At 39.0% G+C, this 25636-nt stretch overlaps 1 protein-coding gene across 1 annotated transcript in view; it reads right to left on the bottom strand.

Moving 5' to 3' along the window:
• Positions 1-25636, bottom strand: part of DCBLD2 (discoidin, CUB and LCCL domain containing 2) — a 141890-nt gene that overhangs the window by 97421 nt on the left and 18833 nt on the right. The window contains exon 2 of the mRNA XM_033514981.1: positions 22167-22514. Coding sequence (XP_033370872.1) covers positions 22167-22514 — 348 coding nt within the window. The remainder of the gene's footprint in view (positions 1-22166; positions 22515-25636) is intronic.

The following is a 25636-nucleotide window of genomic DNA, read 5'->3' as shown; positions in this document are numbered from 1 at the left end:
GAGGTGGAATGAACCATTCATTAGAATGTTCATCTGTGTTATTTTAATTGGCAAAGTGACAACAAAAAAGCAGTGGAAGGTGGAGGCTGATGCTTTATTTTAATCAAAAAGAAAAAGGAGTTAGACCAATCAGTTAGGGAAAGACAGTGGGGACCTCCCTGATACAAATGGTAATGAATTCAGTCTATGGCAACTCAATGAAATTTATTCTGTCACTGTGAGTGACAGAAGAAATATTCAGAGGGAAATATTTATTATTACAATGTTATTGCTGTCCTTTAAAATTTTAGATTTTATAATCCTTAGTATGCTAGAACTTTCTTCACAAACTAGAGACAAAAGAGCAGAATTTTCTGAGAATCTGAGAACAATTAGATTGGAAAGAATCTCTGGAGGCCATCTAGTAAAAGCCCCTGCTAAAAGCAGATCCTTCTTTGAAGCAGGAGCAGGTTGCTCAGGATAATACGCAGTGAAATCTAGAATATATCCAAGGGTGAAAATGTTACAATTTCTTTGAGCCTCTTGTTCCAGTGTTAGTTCTCCTTTGATGTGAATTTCTTTTTCTGGAATCAAATCAGATTTCCCTTTGCTATTTTTATTCTCTTGTGCCATTAAATTGTCCCTTAAAATGACACCACAGCTATAAGATTTTATAATGTGGAAGTTACAACACAGTAAGGACATATTAAGGCACATTTTACGATTATCAAGTCTTTATAAGAATTTGAATTCTTCAAAAATCTCTCAGCCATTCTACTGCATTCATTTTTAGAATGAAAACTTTTTTCTGTCTTCCTGTAGATCTGTAATCATCGGTGACAAGTTTCTTCTAATGGCTTTCTCTGGCACCAAGCTTATAGTAATAAATTAAAACCCCAAGTAACAGACCAGTAAACTGATCTTTCAATAACACTGATCTAGTAATGCATGCCTAAGCATTAATTGAAAATATATGGAGAAAAACATGGTGTCTTTAACATTACTGTGAGGGCAGAACAGTGTGGCATGGTGACATACAAGTAGCAAACCTCATCAATTTGTAAGTTCAATTGATTTATAAAAAATACAATAAGACTGAAAACAGGCACTAAACAATGGTAATGATTATGAAATTTCCTATTGAGACAAGTCCTACTTCTTGGCAGGCTGGTCTTGGTTAAATTGGTCTGTGGACAACCTAAACAACAAGAAGCACCCAGACAAATGTCAATATTTGAAGTGAAGGAACAACAGGCATTTTGGATAGCAAGCACATTTACTTTGGATCACCCACCTTTTCAGCTTCATGTTGTTGAAATTTCAACAATGTATGTTTTAAGAGAATATGTACATGTCAGACTAGGAGCACAGGTCTGTCAGAAGGATCATCCAGCACTTCAGAATAAGTTGTGAGTCTTTTCTACTGCCTAAAAACAAAGGCATCCAAAACCAGACTCTTCCTTTTTTTTCTTTCTGTTTTTCCCTTCTTCTTTATTTTTTTTTTTTTGGTAACACTGCTTTTGTGGTTGTTCTGCTGAGTTTGTATTGAAATACTGTGTTCTTTCTAAACTATCTCATGAGATTTCTATGTGAGCTATAATACAAAAGGTTTTCAACACAAGCTTCACTCTGGTTAAGAATGCATCAAATTCTACATTTGCCTCCACTACCCATGCCTGTGCCTCAGAACTTTTCAGGGGCATTGCTCACATGTTACTGATAATTTTCTCCATGTTAGTTTGCAGGGAGACAGCCCAAGGAGCTTGGGCAGATCAGTGTCTCAGGGATGTTTACAGGGGTGCTCACAGGGAAGAGACACAGGGTAAACGTACAGAGACGGTACTGAAAAGGTCTTTGTCATTTTGATAAGGAATAAAGGAGTATTCATGCTCCTCACTCACTGACTATCCCCAAATTCAGTGACTGAATTCAGATTCTGTTCATATCAGTCTGGGGATTTAATAAATCTGTCACTGCCTAATGACTCTGCATGTAGTCAAACACAGATACTGTGCTATATAGAATTCACCATAAAGTTTTATGTTGGTTATTATGACCATCGTGTCTGTCAGCTTGAACACCTGCTGTTTGGGGAAGCAACTGCCAGTTCTGACATCTGAATGCAATCCGCAAAATTGTAACCACGCATCACTCAAAACATCCTTTTCAAAGACACAGTCCAAGCATCATAATTTCCTTGGTTGGTTGCCTGTTAGTATCATTTGTACTAAGATCTTGGAGATAAGTAGAAAAAGTTTCCAGATGTACAGCCATATATCCTAACTCTCAGATCACAAGAAAAACCATTACAACTAAGGGGGTGAGGGGAGAAAGTCAATTTTTTAAGCTATGAAATTATTATAAAGGTAATAAAAACAAAGTCTTGCTTTATAGGGAATTTTTCCATATGTTGGGTAGGACAAAGCAGAGAAGTATCTTGATTGTGTTTTTGTATTAAGCATCCAGTTAAAATTTTGAATGAAAAACCAATTTTGCAATATTTTCTCAGGTTGGGGGGGGAGAAAATTCTCATTTAAAAAATAGTCAACAAATATTAGATTTTTAAAAACATTTTCTATCTCTTTAAGGACACATGGACAACACACTGCTTTTAATAGACCTTTGGATCAATACCTAAATAAGTACAATTAAGTGATGTAATTCATCTTGAGAGTAAAAGTGCACCTCATGGATTTACTTGGGAAGGTAACAAGAAAGGGTTTAGCACCCATTTTAAATGTGTGTGCTCCTCCATCATGTCACATGGCAACAGAGGAAAATAACTTTCTCTTTCAACCCAACAGAGCAGTATTTGGCCTGTGAATTTTCCTACTCTATCTAAAAAACAGCCCTGTGTCCTAATGCCAGCCCTGTGTTTCTCCTAATGTAAATAATGGAGATAGCTTTGTACAGACAAGAGGTTTAGAGGGTTAAAGGTTTTAAGCAGCAAGGAAGAACCTTTATATTTGTAATCATAAAAGTAAAAAACTCATGTTCTTAATCCTACTTTGGTTGAAGCTTTAAAATATTTTCATGCTGGTTTTAAGGCTTCATTGCTACAAGTTATTGCAGTTCTGCCCAGCTTGTTAAATACAGGTTTAACTGTGGATGCTAAAATATTTGTAAAATCTTACCTCACAGCAAAATGAAATTGCATGGATGAAGAGCAGGAGGAAGGCTATTAGTGATTCAAATTACAAGTCTCCAGTCCAAAAGTCACTACTGAATAAACAACTTGGTGAACATCACAACTACATAGGCTGCTGAAAAGCCTCTCTTTTCACTAGCACCTACAGCACAGCAATCTACTAAATGAGGAGTTTGCTTCTCTGCCTTCACCTCTTGATAATATACACATTCAAATAAGTCTGAGACTCATAAGCTTTGGTACTACTGGTCACCACAACCATAAAAGATGAGGATGAGTTGAAGAAAAAGATGGACAAATGAAGGTTTGTTTACTGTATCCTTGATATGAATCTGGGTACTCCAATTACACTGGCATTGAGTTAAATGACCTTAAGTGAATTGAATCAGCTAAGTAGAAGCTCAGCATCCTAACTGGGGTGACTAATCTAGAGCCTTCTGCTTCCTGGGCAAACTGAACATTGATGTCATTCTGAAATTAATGGCCTCAATTATTTGGGGTGGCTGCTGGCCCAGTGATTCAGCTGGATTTCATCTGAAATGTCTGTGAAAATGAAGTTTTCAAAAAGCATTTATTTTAAGATAGACATCATTATGTCACCTAGTAAAACTAAAAAATAGCACCCACACATCTCTGCAAGAAATAACAATGAGATCTTCCTTTCAAGCCATCTCATTGTAAGAAAAACTTCCTGCCAGGAAAGGCAGGAAATATTTGACCAGAAAGTTATATTTTATGCTGAAGTCTGGGAGCTTCTTTCCAAGTAGAATTAATTCCACTGCTCAAACCTTTCAGCTACTAAAGAGTGAATATGTAAGCTAAATCATCAGGAGTGAACAAAGACAATTTAACATGTACTGTAATAAGTAATAATCACCAACCACCATGAAAAATTCAATTCAGAAGGTTTTCATTTGATCTATAATGTTTCCCAGCTGCCCAATACATTGAAATCTCTCCAGCATTTCATGGAAGAATGTTTTCTCTTGTCTATATTAAATAAAATTCTGAACAGTTAAAAAAAAAACAACCAAAAACTTTCAAATATTCTGCCTGAAGGATTTTTAAAGTTTTTTTTTACACAAGTCATGCATTTCACCGGAGACCCCACAGAAATAATTTTTCACTCCCTCAAACTAGACAATTTCAAATGTTTAATTCTTGCACTGAGACTAGGAGGACACAGGTTCAGTAAATTGATTTCATTATATTTTTCAATCATTACAGAAAAAAATATTAAAAATCCAGGAGAGGTTAAATGTTCATTCTCAAATAGATGAGAAACAAGATAATAAAATACCTCAGACTAAACATTTACACATTGTCTGCTTGGGCTGGAGTGTAGGGACATTTGAGTTCTTTGGATTTCTGGTGGAGTCTTAAGCTACAGCAAAGCATTTGGCTGAACTGCCAATGGCACCAGTTTACCCAGGAGGCTGCAGGCATCCTTCCATCATTTCAAGATTCAGGTTGTCTGAAACAATATAAAAAATGTGAAAAAGAAGCTGAAGAATGTCAATGCAACAGAGAATGAAGCTGGCCTGTGAGCTAGCTGGATGCCAACGCAGCATATTTCCCATCACACCTACTACTCAGACTGTGCAACATGCATTTTCTGTGAAATGCGTGTTCATCTGCTGAACAATTCAGACTGAAACATTTGGATTAGGAGGCTATCTATAATGGCTATCAGAGAGGTTGAACTGCTCCCTCACGTTTTAGATGGACAAACAGCAAAATCATTTTAACAGCAAAATCATTTTAACTGCAGGGACTATTCCTCTGAATTTCAGGCTACAGACTAAGTCCGATTTTATTTTTTTTTTTTTCATGAGTTAAACCACATCAGGGACTTAAAAAGACATAAAACTCATTGCTAGTGAAAGTAAGTTCCAGACTTCCTAGCAACATATGCAAAAATCCAGTTCTGTTGTTCTAAGAATGGAGGAGACAAACAAAGCTAAAAATCCCTTTTCTGTCTGCAGCCTGGATGTGGCAAAATTCAATTCTACTTTAGCAGTAAAGCTGTTCCACTCTTCACCCTCCATCCCCTGGCCAGGTCTTGAGCTCTTCCTCCAGCTATCAGAGACAATGCCAGCCCAGGAGACAGGAGAAGGAGAGAAATTTACTGAAAGAATTGGTGATATTCCCTCTGTAATAGGGTGCCTACCAGGATGTCCCCCAAAAATAGGCATGTAGGAACTGGATGTTGCTGGGATGCAGATCTCCCTGGGGCTGTGCCTTGACCAGCTCAGGGAAAAATGCTTGGGATATTGGTCTGCTTCTAACGCTGATGTAGGCCTCGGCAGAGATGGGTGTGCAGCCCTGGGGTGTCTTATCTCAACGTGAAGTCAAGACTTTGCTGTTCATGTCATCATTTAGCTGCCGTTACCAGCTTCCTTCACCAGACTGGGATGTTTACTGTGCCCATTGGAACTGACCAGCTGGCCAACAGGGCCTGTGAGCTGGATGTTTGTGCAGCTGGATATTTGGCTCCATTGGCCAATGCACCAGGGGCTGCTGTGCGTTACCTCAAAAATGCAAGAAGTGAATAAAAAATATTGTCAGGAAAAGGCTAGTAACACAACTTGGGTCTACATTGTCCAAAGCCAAATATTACCTTGCTGAGAGAAATTGAAACCAAAGTCCTTCCATGAGGCAGTTGAGCAAACGGGTTTTCATAGGCTGAATAGAGAGTTCTTGATGCTGCTCAAGAGGAACTGCAAGGAAATCCCAAGTTGATATAAGAGAATACAGACAAGGCAGAATTTACTGAGAGACACCTCAGTTCCAGGGCCTCTTTCAATAATACCTGTAAATTAAACTATGGGTGCCTGGATACCTCATTTTCCTTTTAGGATCCTGAGGGATAATATACAAAGCCATCAAAATACTGTGTACTCTGGAGTCAATAAGTGTCACATCCCTCTGTGGACAAGGTGTGATGGAGTAAAAGTGTCGATGGACACAGAGTGCTCCTTGGCTTAAACTCAATGGACCCTCCCCACATCTATTTCTCCTCCTGGAGAGCTACTTATTTTCACTAGAATAGCTCTCACTAGAAAAATAGTTATAATTTCCTACTAATAGGTGTAGTGTGAAACAAAATCCCAATGTTTCTTTCACATTTTAGTCAAACATTTAAATTTGTTTTATCACACAACCAACGTGCTTGGCAACAAGCTGAATGTAGACTCAAAAGAACATTCAGCTACTAATCCTACCCTGAAATTCTTATTTTTAGTGTGAGTTTTAAATACAGTATGTACTGAACAAATTCCTGTTTTGTATTCTTACATTCCCTCTGAATTTTCTCTTGCATATATTATTACTCCTTCTGTCCTCTCCTAAGCTATTTTGAAATGTTATTGTTTGCCATTTTATAGCTGCTGTGTTTCACCTCAAAATTGGCTGCATTTCAGTTGTGGTCACTCATTACATCTAGTTTATCAGTCTCTGAAGGACTATGGGAAAAAAGTGTTAAAAGGAATAAAAATCACTATTATTATTTTGGGTGAATAGAACTTTCATCATAAAGACATGCCATAAAGGAGACTGGGAGAATTAAGTTTAATGAAGACTATTCACCATTTCTACCCACACTGAAAAGAATAGAAACATTCATTTTCTGAGAATGTGAGAATGTTTTCTGTCTCTGTACATTAGGCCCAGGAGATGTATGGCTGCAGCTAAGGAAAGTGCTGGTTAATAAGAAATAACTTGAGTCCTGAAAACCTGATGTGCCTAATGAATAAGACATTAGATTTTTGCTGTGACTGTTTGAGTCTTCAGCAACTCAAATATATGCTACATACAGCCCCTGAAGAACACTGTCAGAGGTTAAAACATAGGAAAAATCAGTCAAATTTAGAGCAGAAAAGCCAAGAAGATTTGGCAAAAGATCCCATGCTTCTCACATCCCTCTGCTGCTCAAACATTCAGCCTGTGTTCTGGTTCCTGCAGCTTCCTTCAGACTGCAGTAAAGACCATTTTTAAAGGGCTGACAATGTAGGCCTGAAAGGACATACCTGAAGAAAATTTAGATGCCAACAAATTAGCAAATTGGTTGATAAATCCCAAAGTGCCATTTGGGCAGCTGATCACCAACAGTAGGAATAGCAATGCCCTTTGCCTCACCTGTCTGCTTTGGTTCATATATGATTTGGATCATATTTTCTGCTCAGAATCAACCCATGGTCTGTGGGTCCATCCTTTTCCATCCTATTCTGTCAATAATTTGTTGACTGCCCCTCTGGGGAGAAGGGGACTGCTGCATCTCACCCCCTTGGTCAGGGAACTTCCTCTTTTCCAGCAGTGCATCTGCCAGTACTTGTGAATCTGGCAGCTATCACATGAGTATTTTAGTAGTCTGAAAGCTTGAACCTCATTAGCTAAATCTTGGGAAGGCACATGAGTTAGCTGGCCTGGATTCATCACCCATCAAAATCCTTATTTATTATTAGGTAAACCTGAGCAAGCATGAATCCCGCCCTCCAGGATGCATTATATATGGATACAACCCATTAGAAACAATCCTAGAAACAACCCTAACAGTTCCCAGGTAATCAAATTTTAAGGACCATCTCATTACAGATATACAGACTGTTTCAGCACATACCAGTGATTTTGTTGCTAACAGCATCTTCTTTGCCAACATCTTTCAACCCAAAACTTCAGAAAAAGCTGATGAACTTTAATTCCTAGACTAAATTTTCCTTATAGGTGTCTGGTATCTTTTGGAAAATAGGAACTAGTAGCTTAGTAAACAGTGCTCTTGTGGATTTGGGAGAGATGATCAAGTTTTATAAGCCAATAAAGAAGTAACAGCAGTCCTAGTATGTTTTACAGGATGTAGCAGTAGGGTTTAAAACAACCCACATGTAAATGCAAAGCTTAAAGATCTTTCCTTTTGGAGATCTGATGCCTTTCTGGATCTGTCTAAACTCTTTGGCCTGGAGAAAAAGGGAAGCTGCATGAGGCATCCAACACTCCAAGATTTGCCGTTCCAGATGTAGGGCATCCAAACTCAGGGTGTGTGAGGACACTGATTTTTCTAGTCTGGAGTATCAGACTAGATTTTTCTAGAGTCTGGCAGCATTATTTAATGAAAAAGCCTCAATGTTTTCCCTGTTAAAACTTTATTACCTCACACTCAGTGTTCCCTGAACAGGATGGGTAATCTTTTGTTTAAGAATAAATTTTCCCATTCATGCCCCACCATTTCAATAAGAAGGTCCATAAACTATTGGCTGTCACAATCTTGAGCTGCTGCTCCTATGTATTGCTCTAATTTCATAGGCAGAGAAACTTGATATTAAAAGAGGAGAGTCATAGTGTGAAAAGACATTTGTGGGGTCAGCATTATCACTTTTGAGACCACTGTAAATAAGACCACTTTTTTATATACACACTGATGCCAAGTCATGATGAATTTGGCTGGACATATCTAGAACTTAATTCAGCCTTCTTTCATGCCAAGAAACAGAAAAAAATTGGGAATATTGCAAAGAAATGGGACTTTTATGTAAGTTGTCTATGAGTCTGTCTTCCCATCTCAATCACTTGAGTTTTGTGAATTGATTTTTAACTAAGTTTCAAAAAGAGGTAGGTAATGAAGTTACTTCAATTGGTGTCAAAGACTTCTGGGTAAAAGACAGAGTCTGAGAGAACATGGGCAGAACTCTGACCTTATAATTGAATTGCAGCAACATTGTTAAAGAGTACACACATATTCACTGGTAATATATACACAGCCCCAGAATGGTCACAGCAATGCTGTCTCTCTCCAAGGCAAATATCAAAGAGAACATGGGCAGAGCTGAGGATATTGTGGGGAATTTTACAATATAAGGAATGAAAATTCATAGAAATGCTGTTCATGTAATATTAATGTTTATATTAATTATGAGTACCTTATTAAGAGAGTAGTTCATAGATTTAAGGTCAGCATGTAAATGTGGTCCAGATTACTTTTCTCCTGCTGATCTCCCTCTTTACCTGTCACTCTGCTTCTTCTTTTGGATTATTAAGGAAGACATTATAGTTTTGGATCAGAAAAACAAAGCTGCAGTTGAGGGACATCAGCCACTGGCAAAACACCTCTGAAATGTTATCTGATTTTTACTGCTCCTCTTGTAGGTTTCAATAGTGGTGAGGGCTTGGTACTATTTAAATATCACTATTTTTTTTCAAATTTACATGCTTCTTTATAAGACATAAAGCCCCAAACACCTCCATACTTGTCTTCACAAGAAGGACACACACTTGTTCAAGGAGAAGAATGACATGTACTCCTAGATGTCTGAAAAGTTAAAAACCCAATACTTTATGCCCATTCACAGGACTGTTTGATGGAGTTGGTGGCGTTCTCCACACTAGGAGAGGCCACAGGAACCAGTAAGGCTGGAAAAGGCCCCGAAGACCATTGAGTTCAACCAAGGTGCTTCCTTTCTTCCTTAAATGATACCATACTTCTAGAGAAGCAAAACATTTCAAATGGAATGGGGAAACAAAGTATCAGTTACACTTTCCTTTTGTCTCTCAGACATCCATAAACTGCATTCATGCTCCCAAGGCATCTGGCTTTATGGGCAGATATATAATTGACCTTAGTGATTTTAAGTGCTGCCAAACATTTCCAAGAAAGTAAAAAACAGCAGTTAGGTACAGCAGAGTAGCCTGCATTTGAGATTGGTCATCAAGTAAAACTCATATATTTTCTGGACGCTGTTAGAGGAAGTGCCTCCATTCGGGACAAGATCCTTGCAAATATTGTGTATATAGAGGAAATTTTCCTAGGGATTGTTGTTAGGAGTGGTGCAAATGATGAAGGTTAAGAAACACTGAGAAACAGGATTATCATTTTATCCAGCAGCCAACCTGGTTTTGTAAATGTCTAAAATAACATTTTAATCACATTCCTGCACCAATGTAAGAGGTGTATGGAAAACTGCTACAAGCATTGAACCTGGCACATATCACTGCTTTTTCTGCTTGAAAGGTATTTTCAGAAAGGATGCAATCATCTTCCTAAAATCACCCATTCCTTAGCCTTTGTCATTTGTTTTCTCTGCTGTCTGTTGCAAGCATACATTTTATTTCTTTGGACAGAGATTTGTGATCATGGGACAAACCTAAAACTCAGGTTCTGGTTTCTGGATAAAACTTCTGAATAAATTTCCTGCAAATAATTTTCTTTTCTTTACAAAATAAGTTCATTTACTAAAATATTCCTGGCAAGTGTGTCATAAATGGACTGAATGCTTTAAATTTTTTTTGGTGAAAATCAAATTACAATTTCCTTTAAAAATTCCAGAGACTTTTGGAAAAACATTTTCTACTCTGACCAACAGAGCTTAAGCTGGTTGTGTCTGTTGCCCTCCTATCTTGCTGCTATGTTTAATAAACACTGGTAAGCCTGACATGTTGCCTTGCTCTAATGCCTTTTGAAAAAGGAAAATCTAAATTTATCATACAAGGAGCTGAATTGTTTCTGTCTAATAATGGATATGAAAGCTTAAATTCACAGTGGAAATAGTAAGGTGGCCATGGAGATTCCTAATTAAAAGTGGAAGCACATGAAGAAATTCTATTTCATGCCCAAGGAGGTTATGGATTGTCTTTCTTTGGAGGTATTTAAAACTGAGCCAGATGAGGTCACAAGCAACCTGAAATAACTTTAAAGTGGTCCTCCTCCACAGATCTCTTCTAACCCCAAATTCGATTTTTCATCTCATTTGCACACATGTACATAAATCTGCTGCCTTCAAAAGAAAGGGACACTTGTAATAAACTCATACTTCAGGTTATTGAATTATTGAGACCTTTTCCATTTTCTGAGAGAATAACATTTATTTTTCTTACTATGTTTGGGACAATTTATGTGAAAAGAAAAATAGTATAGATGCATATATATTCCTGTGCATGCTCAAAGGAAGTGTACATCAGATCACCTTTCTGTCCACAGTCCACAGAGCAGCTGTGCTCCGTTGAGACAAGAGTTAAAAAAAGGACATGTTTTGACTTTGTCTTAGACAACACTAAGTGTTTGGGGAGGGTGTTTTGGGGATTAGAATTACTGGCTATGGAATTCTTTATGGGAGAGCAAACCAAGTTGTAAGACTATGTAGGTCAAAGGAATAAAAAGGCCACTTCTTCAGCAGGGTTTTCTTCAAAACGAAACCAAACCAAAAGAAAGCAAAACAAAATTGTCCTTTTGCCTCCTATATATCAGTGATGACTATCTCAGCTATCCACGGGGGAAAACAAATACTGCTTACTAGTACTTCACATACTTCATAACACCTGCTGAAAACAGTGGCATACATTTATAGTGAATCACAAGCATCTTCTTCATCATTTTTGTAAAACAGATTATTTTCTTTGATGTTATTAGCACCTTTGTTATAATATACTTACAATACTTCTCTATTCTTATTTCTCAATGCATTAAAAATAAACAGACAAGCCAGAATTAATGAAAAATCCAACAGAAGTATAAATAGGAATACATTTTTCAGAACCTTCTTCCATTATTTATAGAAAATAATTCTGTATGCATCTGGTCAGACAAAGAGAGTGTTGGTGGTCTTGGACTCCCCCATCACCTACCTCAAAGTACAAATAACAAGAGAAACTGATAAGCACCTATTCACAAAGAAATGGCTCAAACCCAAACAGAGTTGTGGCAGATGGCTTGCACATTTCAGGGGAAGCACAATGTGTGATTTCAATTCGGAAAGTTCTTCATGGGACTGGATGTGTGCTGATGTGTACAAAGCAGCAAGGGGAAGGGATTCAGACAAATTCACTGTATCTCTGACTTCTCTGGTAGGTGGTAATGTGTGTGGTATTCAGTGGAAGACCAGCAATCATTCCAGGCTACAAAGCTTCCTGGTGCCCCCAAGCAGTGCTTTGTAAACTCTGGGAAGGCTTCCTCATACATCTGTTCATGGTTGTCACAGGAATCAGCTATTTTTGTCATACCTGTGGACAGTAGTTATTTTCATCCTAGTTTATTTACTGTGTAAGTGGAAAGGGGATCTTCTGTTAGTCACTATTCAGAGCAACATTCCAAATTTTTTCCAGACAAGCCCTCTGCCTATCTTGGTATCTGGACATTTTAGTTTTCTTTTAGGTTAAAAGAATTTACATTGCTCATAATTGCAACATCACTAGCATACAAGTAGTTCTTCATAAGCAGGAAAAAAGACCTTTTCCAAGGTGAAGAACTTCAAGGCAGACCCCACAACACACACATGCATGCACAGGCACACACACACTTGCCTTTAAATAGAAAGCTTAAATATTTTTCATGAAGCATTATTGGGATTTGGAACTTTGTGGGAAATAGAAAAGGTAGAAAATTCTTAGAAGCTGTGAGAAAGCAGATCTCACAACAGAAAAATGCAAGATACAGATATGCAAGGACAGGAAACAATAAGGGTGTGTTTTTGAGCTGTGTAGAGATAGGCCTTAGAAAATATGGTAAGCAAGATAATAGAAAAATGTGGGTTTAATAATGAAGCTTTATCCATTGTTTTTAAGCTATGAAAAGCAGGCATTGTTAGAGGCAAGGTGTATGTGTAGTTTTAATGACTGGTTTAAGCAAACACTTGTAAGCTTTTAACATTGTGCTATTGGCTAGAAGGTTTTTTAAAAGGCCCTATAACACAGAAAGTTTGGTTGTTATTGTAATGGAACTAGCTTTCAGCATCTTTCATGTCTCACCTTGTACCAATGAGGCTGATGATGAATATAAAAAGCTCAAGGAGCTCCTACCTGCAGCCCCATTCCCTTATTGATTAAATTAAAAGAAATTCCAACAGAATTTCAAGCAAACATTTTAGAAGATAGGCCAGCTTTTAGAATTCTTATTTGACGATCCTCATCAAATGCTAGGAAATCTGCTCGTATTGTCTTTGCTGCTTTTTCTTCCTCAACTTTAAACTATTCTCTCCCACTCTTACTTCTTGTGAACTGTGGAACAGACCTGCCCAGGTCTTTGGATTCATGATATAGGAGAGCCAATATAACTGAAACATGCTGGGATTTCTCCTGTTTTGCAGGCTTTGTAACAGTCTGCAAATGTTCAGCTATAGTTTCAAGCTGACTTTATTTCCTTATTCCTTCTGCCAAGTGTCTCCTGTGGGACAGCACACTATCTTTCATAATAATGGTATGTTTTCCCCTATGAGCATCTTATAGTATGCTGGAAGCTGGATATCACGCTCAGAAGTGCTGACAACTAGTCTGTGTGAAGGAGAACATCATGTGGAGAAAATCAGGAGGCAGCAGTCCCGTGAACAACAACTCCTTCACAGAGCTTTTCTTTTTGTTTTTGGAAGGAAACAATTTCTGAAGCAGAACTCATTGGCTCCTATCACAAATTGGATTCAGAATTCCAGGGTGACTTGAGGTGAATTATATAGGCTTTGCCATTTTTAGGATATGGGAAGCATTTACACGTCAGAATTAGGCAACTGGCACACACATGTAAGGAGAAGCAGACCTTACATTCTCTCTTCCAGATTATTTAAACCTGTCACCATGCAGAAAAGCTTCAGCCTTTCTTGACCACATTAGAGTTTTACAGTGTCTGTGGTCAGAAGATAAAGTCAGAAGACCCTGTCCTTACTTTGATTTACAGGGACATTTTACACTATTCCCTTACCAAAGCAGGGTTTAAAAGAGAACTGTATCCGCTTTAAGACCAGACAAATGTACTGCCAACTTTAAATGTTAATGAAAATCAAGGCATTCATATTTGTGTGTACCATTTCCCTAGCAGATACAAAATATTGTTTCCTTTATTTCCTTTATATCTTATCTTTCTACAAGTAAAACTATGTTTCATTATATGTTTTCCATTGCTGAAAGCAAGAAAATCACCACCTTTGCTTTGTGTGTGTTGAGATGGTGTGATAACAAGAATTCAAAACTACAAAAGAAAGACCTTTTTACAGACCCTTCTGGGACTCAGTGATTCTACTGCCCTTCCAGTCTGACTTAATAATGCAAATGAACAGTTTAAGATCATAAGCAGCTCCTGAGAATGTTTTTGTAACTTGTGTTCTGATTCATGCCTGGACACCAGCCAGCAGCACTGACTCTCTGCTGCTGCAGTTGCCTCCCTTTCCCTGCATCTCCTCAGGACTGACAGAGCGTGGGAGGACAGTTTGAGGCCAGAACCTCTCTGCCCTCTTACCTCTTCCCTTAGGGGGTGGAAGTGGGAAAGCCCTTCTCTGGCTCTGCTGGAGAAGCATGGAGAAGGATTGTCCTTGAATCTGCACCTGTGTATCCCCTGTAAACTGTCTGATATAGGAAGCAGAGTTTCTCATCTCAAAGGAGGCTGTTAAATGGAGTCTGGTGTACGTCTCAAGGACAAAGGGTAGTATTCCTTTGGGAGAAGGCACAGTGGATACTAATAAGCATTTAAGTAAAGTTCAAGGGGAAGGAGCTAGCAGGTAAAGGGAAGAACAAAGGAACAGGTGGGATATTAAGCTGCACAACGGCAGTCTCAGTCACCTTGTGAATAATTATCAGAATCAGAAATCAGTAAGTATCACAGGTTACATGCTTTTAAGCACAGGGCAAAGTTCAGTTTTTGTTATGGCCCCATGTTGAACCAGCAGTGGTTCCATACATAGTTTTCAAGTATATCTGGAAAATATATTGCACATTTCTTAGTTAAAAAAAAAAAAAAAATTACAATAAATTACCCACCAAACCATGCGCACAAAGAAAATAAAAAGACTGTTTGAACAGCTGGAATTTAAAACTTTTTATATTCCTGAGTTATTTATTTTAATAAATGAACAGCTACAATTAAGGTTAAAATGATCATACACGCAGGAAGAGAAACAATCCTGTTATTATGGCTTCCAAGAACTTGTACCCTGCAACAGTGCTGGTAGAGGGCCCTGTGTTATTGGTGGTAACTTTAGATAGACATAAAAGCATTTTTAACCACAACCACTTGAAGCACATGAACCGCTGTCCCAGCTAGTGGGGATCAAGTGAGTGCAGGGCTGAGGCTGACACATTTCTGCTTTCATATTCAGTACCTTAATACTTTTCTGAAGCTTCAATATTGAAACCAGACAAATGACAGTCTCTGTAGTAGCCACAAAAGCGGTTGGACTCAACCTAACTGAAGTGTACACAGAGGGTTTTTTTATGTTTGCCTCTACAGTTGTTGCTGGACAGTACTTTACTTAAACCTAAGGAAGAAAAGCCTTAAGTCTCTTGAGTTTTTTACACGATAATTGGCTATTATGAAAAGTATCCAGGTTTTCATTCCCACCCCTAAAGGAGAAAAAGCAGGTCACAAGGTTGTGGTGATACCTTTCCAATCCGCAGTTGGAAGCCCCCACTGTGAGGAGCAGAGATTGTGGATGTGGATCATTGTACCTGCACAGAGCCCCTGGAGAAGGATGGTAGAAATTCCTTAGGCACAATCAAGCACAGAGAAAAAGCCCCTCAGTATCTGCAAGATTTTGATAAGAGGGATGAAGGCACTCAGCAGGACTGATTAAAGTACCTTCACCAATAAATACATTTGATCTAATGTGAAGTTGTCTGAATTCTCATTCTACTTTGCCAATTGTGTCGGTATGCAGCAAGCACAGGGGAGCTCCCCACTTTTTGAAGAAATGCTCTGGAGATAGTAAACACTTTTATGTGGACCTCTTCCAGGAACCACTGAAGTTAGTGAGGGCAGCATTTCAACCTCAAAGCAATTTTTAAAGGTCAATGAAGTATAAAGAAAGACTGCTATTGATGTTTTATGGGCTTTCAGTGCACTTGTTTTTCACCCTCGAGAATTTCAGTCAGATCAGAACTTTGTAAGTTTGATCTGAGCAACAAGAAGTTGTCTTTTTGTTAGGTATTTCCCCACACCCAAAACCACTAAAAACTCTCCCACATTTCAGTACGATTAGCTGTTGCTGTTCAGGTCTGTGGAGAAGGTCCAACCAGAAAAAATAAAACCAGGAGAGAAAGCTATACATTTTGCAATCATATTTCATCATTTATGCCACAATATGCATTTTTTTCTAAATTACATTTAATTGCTTTCTTCTGAGGAACTCCCTTTAAAGCAATGTTTTCCTAAATAAATCCAGAAGTTTCTACATCTCAGATAAATGACACATCCTGCATATAGTCTGATTCCAAATAATTCCATTCGAAAACATGTTTTCTCATTTTGTTAGGTGAGTAAAATGAAGTTAATCAGACTTGAGAAAAAGCCTTATTGTTCTCCAGTTCTTTAAATCAAACTGCATATCTGCTTTTTTGATTCTCTATGGGTTTTTCTTAATGCTCTGTAAATGAAGCATAAAACCCATATATTAGGGCAAGAAATAAAGGAGATACATCTCATGCATATGCTCAATAAGGGCTCAGGAAAGAAGTATTCTGCAAAACCCTGTCCTTCCTATGCCCTTCCTCCTTTCCACACACATAGTGCAAACTTCAAATGAGAGAGAATGAGTATGGCAAGTCTAGGAGACACCTCCTATTTCCCACAAAAAGTAGCTGAAGAACATGATGAAGTTTTAGGTACTGCACCTGAAAGTTCAGAACTGAAGAAACATTGATGGTTCAGCATTTAGTGACAACAGCAGATCTGTTTGTTTCAGCCCTAGTAGCCAACTGTATGGGCTGTGGTCTGTCCTCCTTCAGACAGACAGTGGTCCCAGAGAGCTGGGCCAGTCACCCTAGAATTTTCCTGTGGAACAGGCCTTGCCATAAATGCTGCTGTATTTCTCATGCAAAACATTCACTATTGCTTTAAGGCCAAGGCTGGCTTCTTTTGGAGCCCATTAATGTCCTACCATGCTTCCCTTCACTGCATTTAATTCCCAGTCACTGACTTTGCTGGATGGGTAGCTGTTGGATGAGATTAGCTGATGCTCTCAGCTGTGATGCAGAGCTCTGGTTAAGCTCTCCTTAAGCCTGTGTGGAAGGCAGGAGCTGCCTGTCCCTGCACTAACACTTGAGTAATTTCAGAGAAGCTGCTGGGATCCTTCAGGTCATGTCTGGAGCATGCAGGAGCACTGCAGGTTTGCTCAGAGGTAGCCAGGGTCTAGGCCAAGAGGAAGCCATCAACAGCTGCTGCAGGGAACCTGCATCACTAGAGCACACAGCACCTGTATGAGCAGCTTTTCAGAACATACTGCTCAGGCATCACTTTGGATGGGTTTATTTTGAATAGAGTTAGGCACTTTATTTTTCTTTTTTTTTTTTTTTTTTTTTTTTCTTTCCAGCAAGCAGTAGATGTGGTAGAAGAAATGGAGCTCTGGAGGCAATGAAACAGACCAAAATTTGTTCCAATATCAACTGAACAAATTTTGAAGACTAAAATGCAATTTACCCTCATTCTCCTTATATGAAATATTTTTCTACAGAAAGCCAGAGTGGTCTGCTTTGACATTTTTACTTCTAGTTTAAAATGTCCTTTTTCCATTACCAAGACCTACATTATAAATAATAAAGCACAAAAAACTTATTAAAAAAGAAATGATGATGACAAAAGGATGGATTAAAATGTTTTATTTCAGAGTAATTTAAATATTTGGGGTTGTCAAAAAACACCTGTTTGTTGTTTCTATTTTCCTGAGCCCTCCAAATGGAATCTAATATTTCTCCAACTTTTTCCAGGCACAGAGAAAAAAGGCCTTTACTCTTCCAACTGTATTCAGAAGTTGTCGACCTTACATGAGTCATGTGAGGTTGACATATCTTGAGGTACAGTTATGTGAGCTAAAATCTGTAACTTACCAGGCCAAATACCAAGTATTCTGTATGCTTGAACAAAGATTATTTTGCATTTTAAAGAAAAAATATACTGGAAGTAAGCTGAAGATTTAGAATTTTCTTATTCTCCTATCTAGAGATACTGTGGATCTCAAACACAGACAGAATCTGTAGTTAATACAGTTTAGAAACTTCTAAAAGAAAAAAAAAAAAAAATTAAAAAAAGAAATTAAATTTTTAATAAAATAAATTGCATTATTTTAATTCTTAGCGATTTCTGAGTATATTAAATATCTCACAGGGCACTGGGAAGCTTCCATGTCTAGCTGTGGTGAGACACTGGATATGAAATCTGCCATCAGTTCAGTCTTGTTTATTGCCTGTCTTACACCTTGGGCCAATGCAATTTAAATCAAAAGAACACAAGGAAAGTATCATGGTTTGGTACAACTGAAATAAAAGGTCTATGATTAAGAGATAATTTGGAAAGTTTTTCAGGTTTTAGAAGTTAGATGTGGTCCTTGAAGGAGACTGGGAGGGCCGTGGACAGTCAAAATATGAAATGACATTTACCTTTAGTACATTGACATTATTTTTCATCATGCAAGGTGTTTGTTGCTTTAGTGCCCTTTAAAGAGCACAGTTCTTTAGAGTCCCCAGTCTGCATGAATCAGGCCCCAGAAGTTATGAGAACTTCTACTCTGTGATCTCTACTGGAAGGACAGCTGTTTTTTCTGGCACAGGGGATTTTGTGTGCACAGCCCAGCAGGCAAAGGTTGTTCACAGCAACTGTGCCATAGCCATACACCTTTCATGTCTGCAAGGTTTAAGATGCATTCAGACTCTGGTGTCCTGAAAACAGCATGTCAGATATTTCCCAGACATATCCTCTGTGCCACACGTATACTTCAACAGTAACAAAGTGCCACTACAGCTGTCAGCAGAAAAGACAACTATAACTGCATTCCTTCTTCTTGTCCCTTGATAAACACAATGGGAAAATGTAGGTATTTTGACCTCTGGACCAACTCCTAAGAAAACAAGGTGTTAATATGTGTATACACTCAGTGTGTGTATGTGTGTGTGTGTGCAGCTGGCATGCATGCTCACAGCAGCCAATTACCTATATCAGTGTGTTCCATGGGACTCTTCACAGTCCTGGCACCTTGACTGCTCAGCCTGGCACTGATCCTCCTGCACCCACAGTTCCCTGCATTTTAAACAAGTTGTTGTGACAGTGTGTATCCCAGAGTGTCAGGATGCAGCCAGAGTAGGTACACAGAGCACAGAACTGAGAAGGTATCCTAGATCTGACTGATGAGAGAGCACTTACACAGCTGGCAATGTTAAGCCTTGCACTAAAACTTATTCTCTCAATTTTCCACTAATACATTTCACTGAGCATCATGGTTGCACACATCATCCTAACTCCACAGGCCAGAAAGCCAACTGAGCAGTGAGAGGAGACCAACACTGCTGCTATCCTCCAGCAACAGAGATGGAAAGGGATCTCATATCTTTTTAATTCTATTCTAGTGCCCTGGAACACACTGGCAGCTATATCATTGCACAGATTGAGAACCCTACTCCAGGTCACTGAGGTATCATGAAGTCTGTTGTATGTTAATTACACAAAGAGATAGGAGAGAGCCATTGCATTCAGAAGCATGTAATGTAACATAAATAAAATTCAAATATGTCATATTGGAAACACACACATACAATTGAAAATGCATAAATCAATATGGAGATTAAATCTTTATATTAAGTGATTTTCCATCACTTAGACGCCCCGAAAAGGGAGGAATAAAGTCACCCAGTTCCACGCACCTAAAATAGCAGGCAAAAGGCCTTCCTAGGTCCTCCCTCTGATGAGAACAGACTGCAGCTCTTCTGAGAGCAATTCAGAGTGTAGGTGCTCTGGGTCACTTCCTCTGGGAGCCTTTCTCTGAATACTGACAGGATTTATTGATGAAACTAAGGAAGCAGTGAGTTAACTTGGATGATAAAAGATAACTGGTAAACTGGTCAAGATAACATCTTAACACATCCATGGCTTTTACTCTAGTTTTACTAGCTACTGAATTTTTTGCTTCATTTTCTCTGTCACTTTAATGTTTAGGATATATTGACCTCCCAGTCAATTCTAGAATTTCTACATAAGGGTATGTAAATCAATCTATTCCCAGCTCAGTATATGGAGAATATACAGACTTTGGATTGGTTTTGGGAAAGATAGAGTTAATCTTGTTCATAGCAGCTCCTGTGCTTCGGATTTGTGACAAAAACAGTGTTGAGCACACAGGGATGTTTTAGCCACTGTGATCAGTGCTTGTGCAGCACCCTTTCTCACAACAGCAAGGCTGAGGGTGCACAAGAGGCTGGGAGGAGACACAGTGGGAACAGCTGTCCCCAAGTAACCGTGGGGATATTCACACCATAAGGTGTTGTGCTTAGCAATAAAAGCTGGGAGAAGATGGAGGAAGGGGGGACATTTGTAGTGATGGCATTTGCCTTCCCAAGTCATCCACCTGTGAGAGGGAGCCCAGCCTTTGGAATGGCCAAACACCTGCTTGTCCATGGGAAGTAGAGAATGAATTCACTGTTTCGCTTTGCTTGTGCACACAACTGCCTTTATTATCAAACTGATTTTATCTCAAAACACAAATTTTCTCACTTTAATCCTCTCAACTCTCTCCCTCATTCAGCTGGGAGAGACTGAGTGAGCAATCTGGGTGGGAATGAGCTGCCTGCCAGGGCTAACCCACAGCATCTTCTAACAAATGTTACAGCACATTTTTCCTTGACACTTATTGTACATGCACAGCTATCATGTCACAGCACAGATGTGCTTAGAAGTCATCGACTTGGTATGTTTGAGATTTCCCAGCTTCTGTCCTCAAGGGTGAGATGTAGGTTCATACTGTTTTTCAGAGTCTTAGATACACAATCTAAGAGAAAACAAATGACCCTCTGAAGGGCACATTTTTTCCTACTGTGAGCTAGGAATTGAGGCTGTGATGTGAATTTACCAAAGAAAAGCTAGTATGCATTCTGTTTAATGCCTTTTCCAACCTTAATGATTCTATTATTCTACCTCAACTAATATCTAATAAAGCAAATGAGCAATCTACAGAAACTGGAAGCCAAATGAGACAGATTTTATGCTTGCACTGTATACCTGTTGAGAGCCATTGTTAGAGACAAATGCATCAGCAGGGAGAATTTGTACAGCTTGTTTGCAACATGCAGTCAGCACAAAAGCTTAATGGATCCTTGGCAGAAATAAAGCTGGCAGAGCTTTGATCCAATGAACACAAATCAATACTGAATATTGAAACATTTGATCAATTACCAGAGACCTCTGCCACTCTTTAGGCAACAAAAGCCTCATTGTATGCCAATCCAAGCAATCCACTTTCTGACTTTGTGATGGCTGTGCAGAGAACATTGCTCTCAATTCCCTCCCCAGAACACCCCCAGCAGCAAAAGCAGATGTTACAAGCCAGTTGATGGCCACTTACAAAGTTAAGCTCAACCACAATTTGCTGCTGTTGAAGTCTGTAAAGACAAACCTGTGCTCACCAGCTAAAGGATAGGTCTCTTAAGTTCTTGAAGAGATTACTCAATGCACACGGTGACCAAATTCCATCGTTTCTAACAAAAAGAGTTTTCTTTAACCTTTTGAAACTGTGGCAAATCCATCCACTCCTTTTGGCTCATCTGTCTGGGTATGACTCCAAGTCTGAGCTGCAGCTCTTTTTCTCCAAGGCAGAGAAGAAAGGACTTGCTGACATTACTATATCGAGGCATAAACTGTCTTTGGACATTGCAAGTACTAAAATATTACATGGATTCAAGGAGAAATAGAAATTCATAGAAGACAAGTCCACTGAGGACTGCTAAATTCAACCATATGTAGCTTAGAAACCCCTGAACTGCAAGTGGCTGGCAGCAAGGAGGGTATTTGGGGAAAAGTACTGAGTATGCCTGTTTTCTTTGTGTACTTCTTGGCTCATGTTGGAGGCAGGATACAGTGCTAATAAGAACATTGGTCTGATCCAGAATGGCTGCTCATATATGTTGTATTAGTTAAATAATCACATCTTCCATGCAGACAAACTGTCTGCAATTAAAGTCAATTTGTAGTTTCCTGGCTAGTTTCAAAACTGTAGCAAGTATTTACAGCCTCCACTCTCCCTGACCCTGAATGACCTGACACTACAAGCTCCCAGTTTATGGCTCTGCTGTTAACCTGGTGTTCACAGCTTGTTCTTACCCTGCGCCACAGCCGGCACGAAGCCAGCAACACTCTGGTACCTCGTGTCTGCGTGGAGAGCTGGGCCTGGAAACACATCTGGCTGTGTCAGGGTGTGTGCTTGTGTGGCAGGGATTTCACCATCCAGGCTGTCCCCTGTTGGCTCAGCTGCTGTGACTCGCCAGCCCCCAGGAGCCTCCTGGGCTGGTGTGCAGGACAGGAGCCGGCAGTGGTGAGGAAGGGCAGGAGGACTCCTCCAGGGCACTGGAGCTGCAACCAAAGCAAACCCGATGGAACCACAGCTCAGGCTGCTTGTGATTATCACCACTAATGCAGCTTCCAAGCCACCCTTTGATCCTTCCCACAGCCCTGAAGGGGAACATAACCTTCCCTTTGAAAAACACTGTTTTTTCACTGTGAAAAATGTTGGGATTGATAAAAACCTCCTAGTTGTGGAGAGTAAGGCATTATCCACATTGCCCCCTGTTTAGTTTTTTGCAAGTATTACTAGAGAGTTCTTTGTTTCCCCTGTTGTTATTGGTTTATGTTTGGTGCATTATTTTGCACTTTCCTAATCATCCTTCCCTATTGGCCTCAGACTCCTCCCCTACCTTAATTTATATAACTTACTGTATCACACTGAGCCTTGCCTTTTTTGGAGCACCCTCCATTACTGATTGGATTATGTGTTTGTTATTTCCATACTAAACTATTATGTTTCAGGTCACTGAATCTTGCCCATTCCTCATTTCATTCATCACCCTCTTGAGCACCTCTTGCCAAGGATCCCAAGGTAGCTCCTGGCCAGACCATCCAGGCCTGGCCTGCTACAGAAACACATAGAAGACTGAGAGGAGGAGGCCACTGACAATGTGCAGCTGTAAATCTGGGTTAAATACAAGTTATCCCAGATTAATGTCCGCTTGCTGTTCCTGGTGTACAGCAGCAAATGTGACCCATTCACAGCAGACGTGTATTTGTTTAAATTAGCCTGCTAAAGTAGAACCCAAATATAAGTGAAACCAAAAGCAAGGCCTTGGGCTTTGGAAGGACACGAAACAGAAGAAGTGTATACACATTAACTTTCTGGTAAGAAGATATACTTTCCTTAAGCAGAAACAAACACAGAGATGGTTGCTGACCTACCAATGCTAGAAATCAATATCAAAATTTTTGCTTTTTCTAGATTTACTGCTTTGTGCGTTTTTTTCCCAAACTAATGGCCACAGTCCTTCTCCCTGACTTGTTTTCCCCTGGGTAAAATACAGCATAGTCCTTAGGGATGTCAGCTGCTGGAATGGTAGTAATCACTAATAATGACCATGCTCAACCATCACTGTGTAGGCAATCCGATTCTTGCAACTTTTTTTGTTATACAACACAAAACATAATAAAAAGGATACCATCTCTCTGCCATCAAAATAAGAAATGAAAATTGAAAATGACACCAAAATATTTCACAATATTTCACAGAAAATGCAGCTTACCAGCTGAGGGTGGAAAATAACAACACTGACTGATAATTACAGTATAAATAAATCATCGGATAATTAACATGTCTTGTCTGGAAGATGAGTTGAAATGTATTCTGTCATGTCTGGCAAGATCAGGAGCCAACCTACTGAAAACTAACCCATTTTTTGAAATTTCTTTCCACTGAAAAATTCTGCTTAGACTGTCAGTGTCTGTCCCTGCAACATCTTGGGTGCTATACCATGTAGGATTCACTGAGTCCTAGCCATCTACCAGGGAATTTCTGAAGACTTCTGCCACATCTGCTGCCCAAGCAGAATGTGATCTGGTTTTACCTCATTCAATAAATGCACATATTTGGAAAAGCAAATCTTGGCAAGTGAGAAAATATTATGATGCATTCCACTGTTTCATGTTAAAGAGACAGTATGAAATCAAATTAAGCCTTTTTTTGGGAAAAGTAAATTGGAAGAGAAATTAAGCCCAAAGCTAAAGAAATATTCTCAGGGAATTAAATATAAAAGCATTCCTTTCTTTGGAATATGCTTTTTTACTCTTTTGTCAGAATGTTCTGTATTTGGTGTACCACAAAGCTCCAGCTTTCATAAAGACTTTCAGACAGGCAATGTTGCTGAAAGATCTGTGTGGAACCCTGGAAAGAACCCTGTGTGGATTGGTACTTATTCCTTTCTATTTAAACAAAAGAAAATACAATGTTTTTTCTATTGTTGTGTGACCTAACTCATTACTGTTGAAAATGCTGAAAGTTGCACCAGTGTCTGTTCTGAGGTCCAGCCGGATTTATAGCTGATTGCACAGAGTCTTGGGAAGCTGCTATTTTTTGTCTAGTAAAATAAATCCCTATTTTTTGTTTAGTAAAATAAAATAAAGAAATAAAAAAAAATAAAGAATGTGTCAGTAACCTCACAGTACAAGATAAGAGAGCAAAGCTGGCTGACTGGAATGGTTGGAAGATATCAGCCTGACCTGATGCTCCCCAAAAGACACAAACAGCTTCTCAAAGAATAGGTGGGAAAGGAAGTGTTCAACTGTCCCAAGTTTTTTTTTGCTGCCCAAGAACTGACTAACAAGAAGGCTAAGATGTCTTATTCAAACAGATGCATATCCATAGGAACCATCTGCAGTGCAGACAGATAACAAGAGGGACCAAAAAAACATGTAAATAGTTATTCCTGAGTCCTAGACAAGAGCAGGTCCCAAGAAACAGGAAAATTCAGTTGTTTTGGTAGGTTCTGTACAGACACCCTCAGGGACTGCCGACCTTTCATAAGCCACTGTGTGGATACAATAACAGAATATGACAGTAAATGGTTACTTCATCTTTGTTGCCAACACTCTTTGCTCCTCAGAAGGAAAGATTGTAAGCTGCTAGGCAAAGAACTTCAACTAGACCCAGCTCATCTCAGTGAATACCACCTATTTTTTGCTCTGATGCAAAACTCCTCTTGGAGAGGAAATAAAGGGAATCTGTTCTTCATTTTCAGCAATAGAAAAGAGGATGCATCAACTGGGGGTGAAACAGGTGGGAAAACCAAGTGCAAGAGAGGATTCAGAAAGCTTCATCCTTACCATGGTCTAGATGGTATTAGTAGTGTAATTGACATCTTACAACCATACATTACAATGCTGAGGAAAAGCTGATTTCCACATAGCTTTGTTTCCTACAATGGAGAGTTGGGTTTTTTTTGTCATAGATGGGAGAAATGGACCTATTATCACTGCAACTGGAGTGGCTGCCACCGATTTGAGTGCCATACATTAGCCTGGTTTACAAAAATAACAGACTGGAATGAAAAAGTTAAAAGATCACCCAAGATATTATTCTTTAGCCATGAAAAGAGGTACATGTTTGAAAGCATTCATCACTTTATCATCACTTTGAAATATTCCAATGTGTTTTACATTTTTCTTATTATTATTAAATATGCCACTAACATTTCTTATAATTAGAAAAGACTATATTAAGAAAAACATATTCTAAAATACTTTTTAAACTT

This window comes from Parus major, chromosome 1 (assembly GCF_001522545.3).
Source record: "Parus major isolate Abel chromosome 1, Parus_major1.1, whole genome shotgun sequence".
NCBI classification, from domain to species: Eukaryota; Metazoa; Chordata; class Aves; order Passeriformes; family Paridae; genus Parus; species Parus major.
The sequence above is the reverse complement of the archived record's forward strand: the minus strand, read 5'-3'. Positions and strand labels throughout refer to the sequence as shown.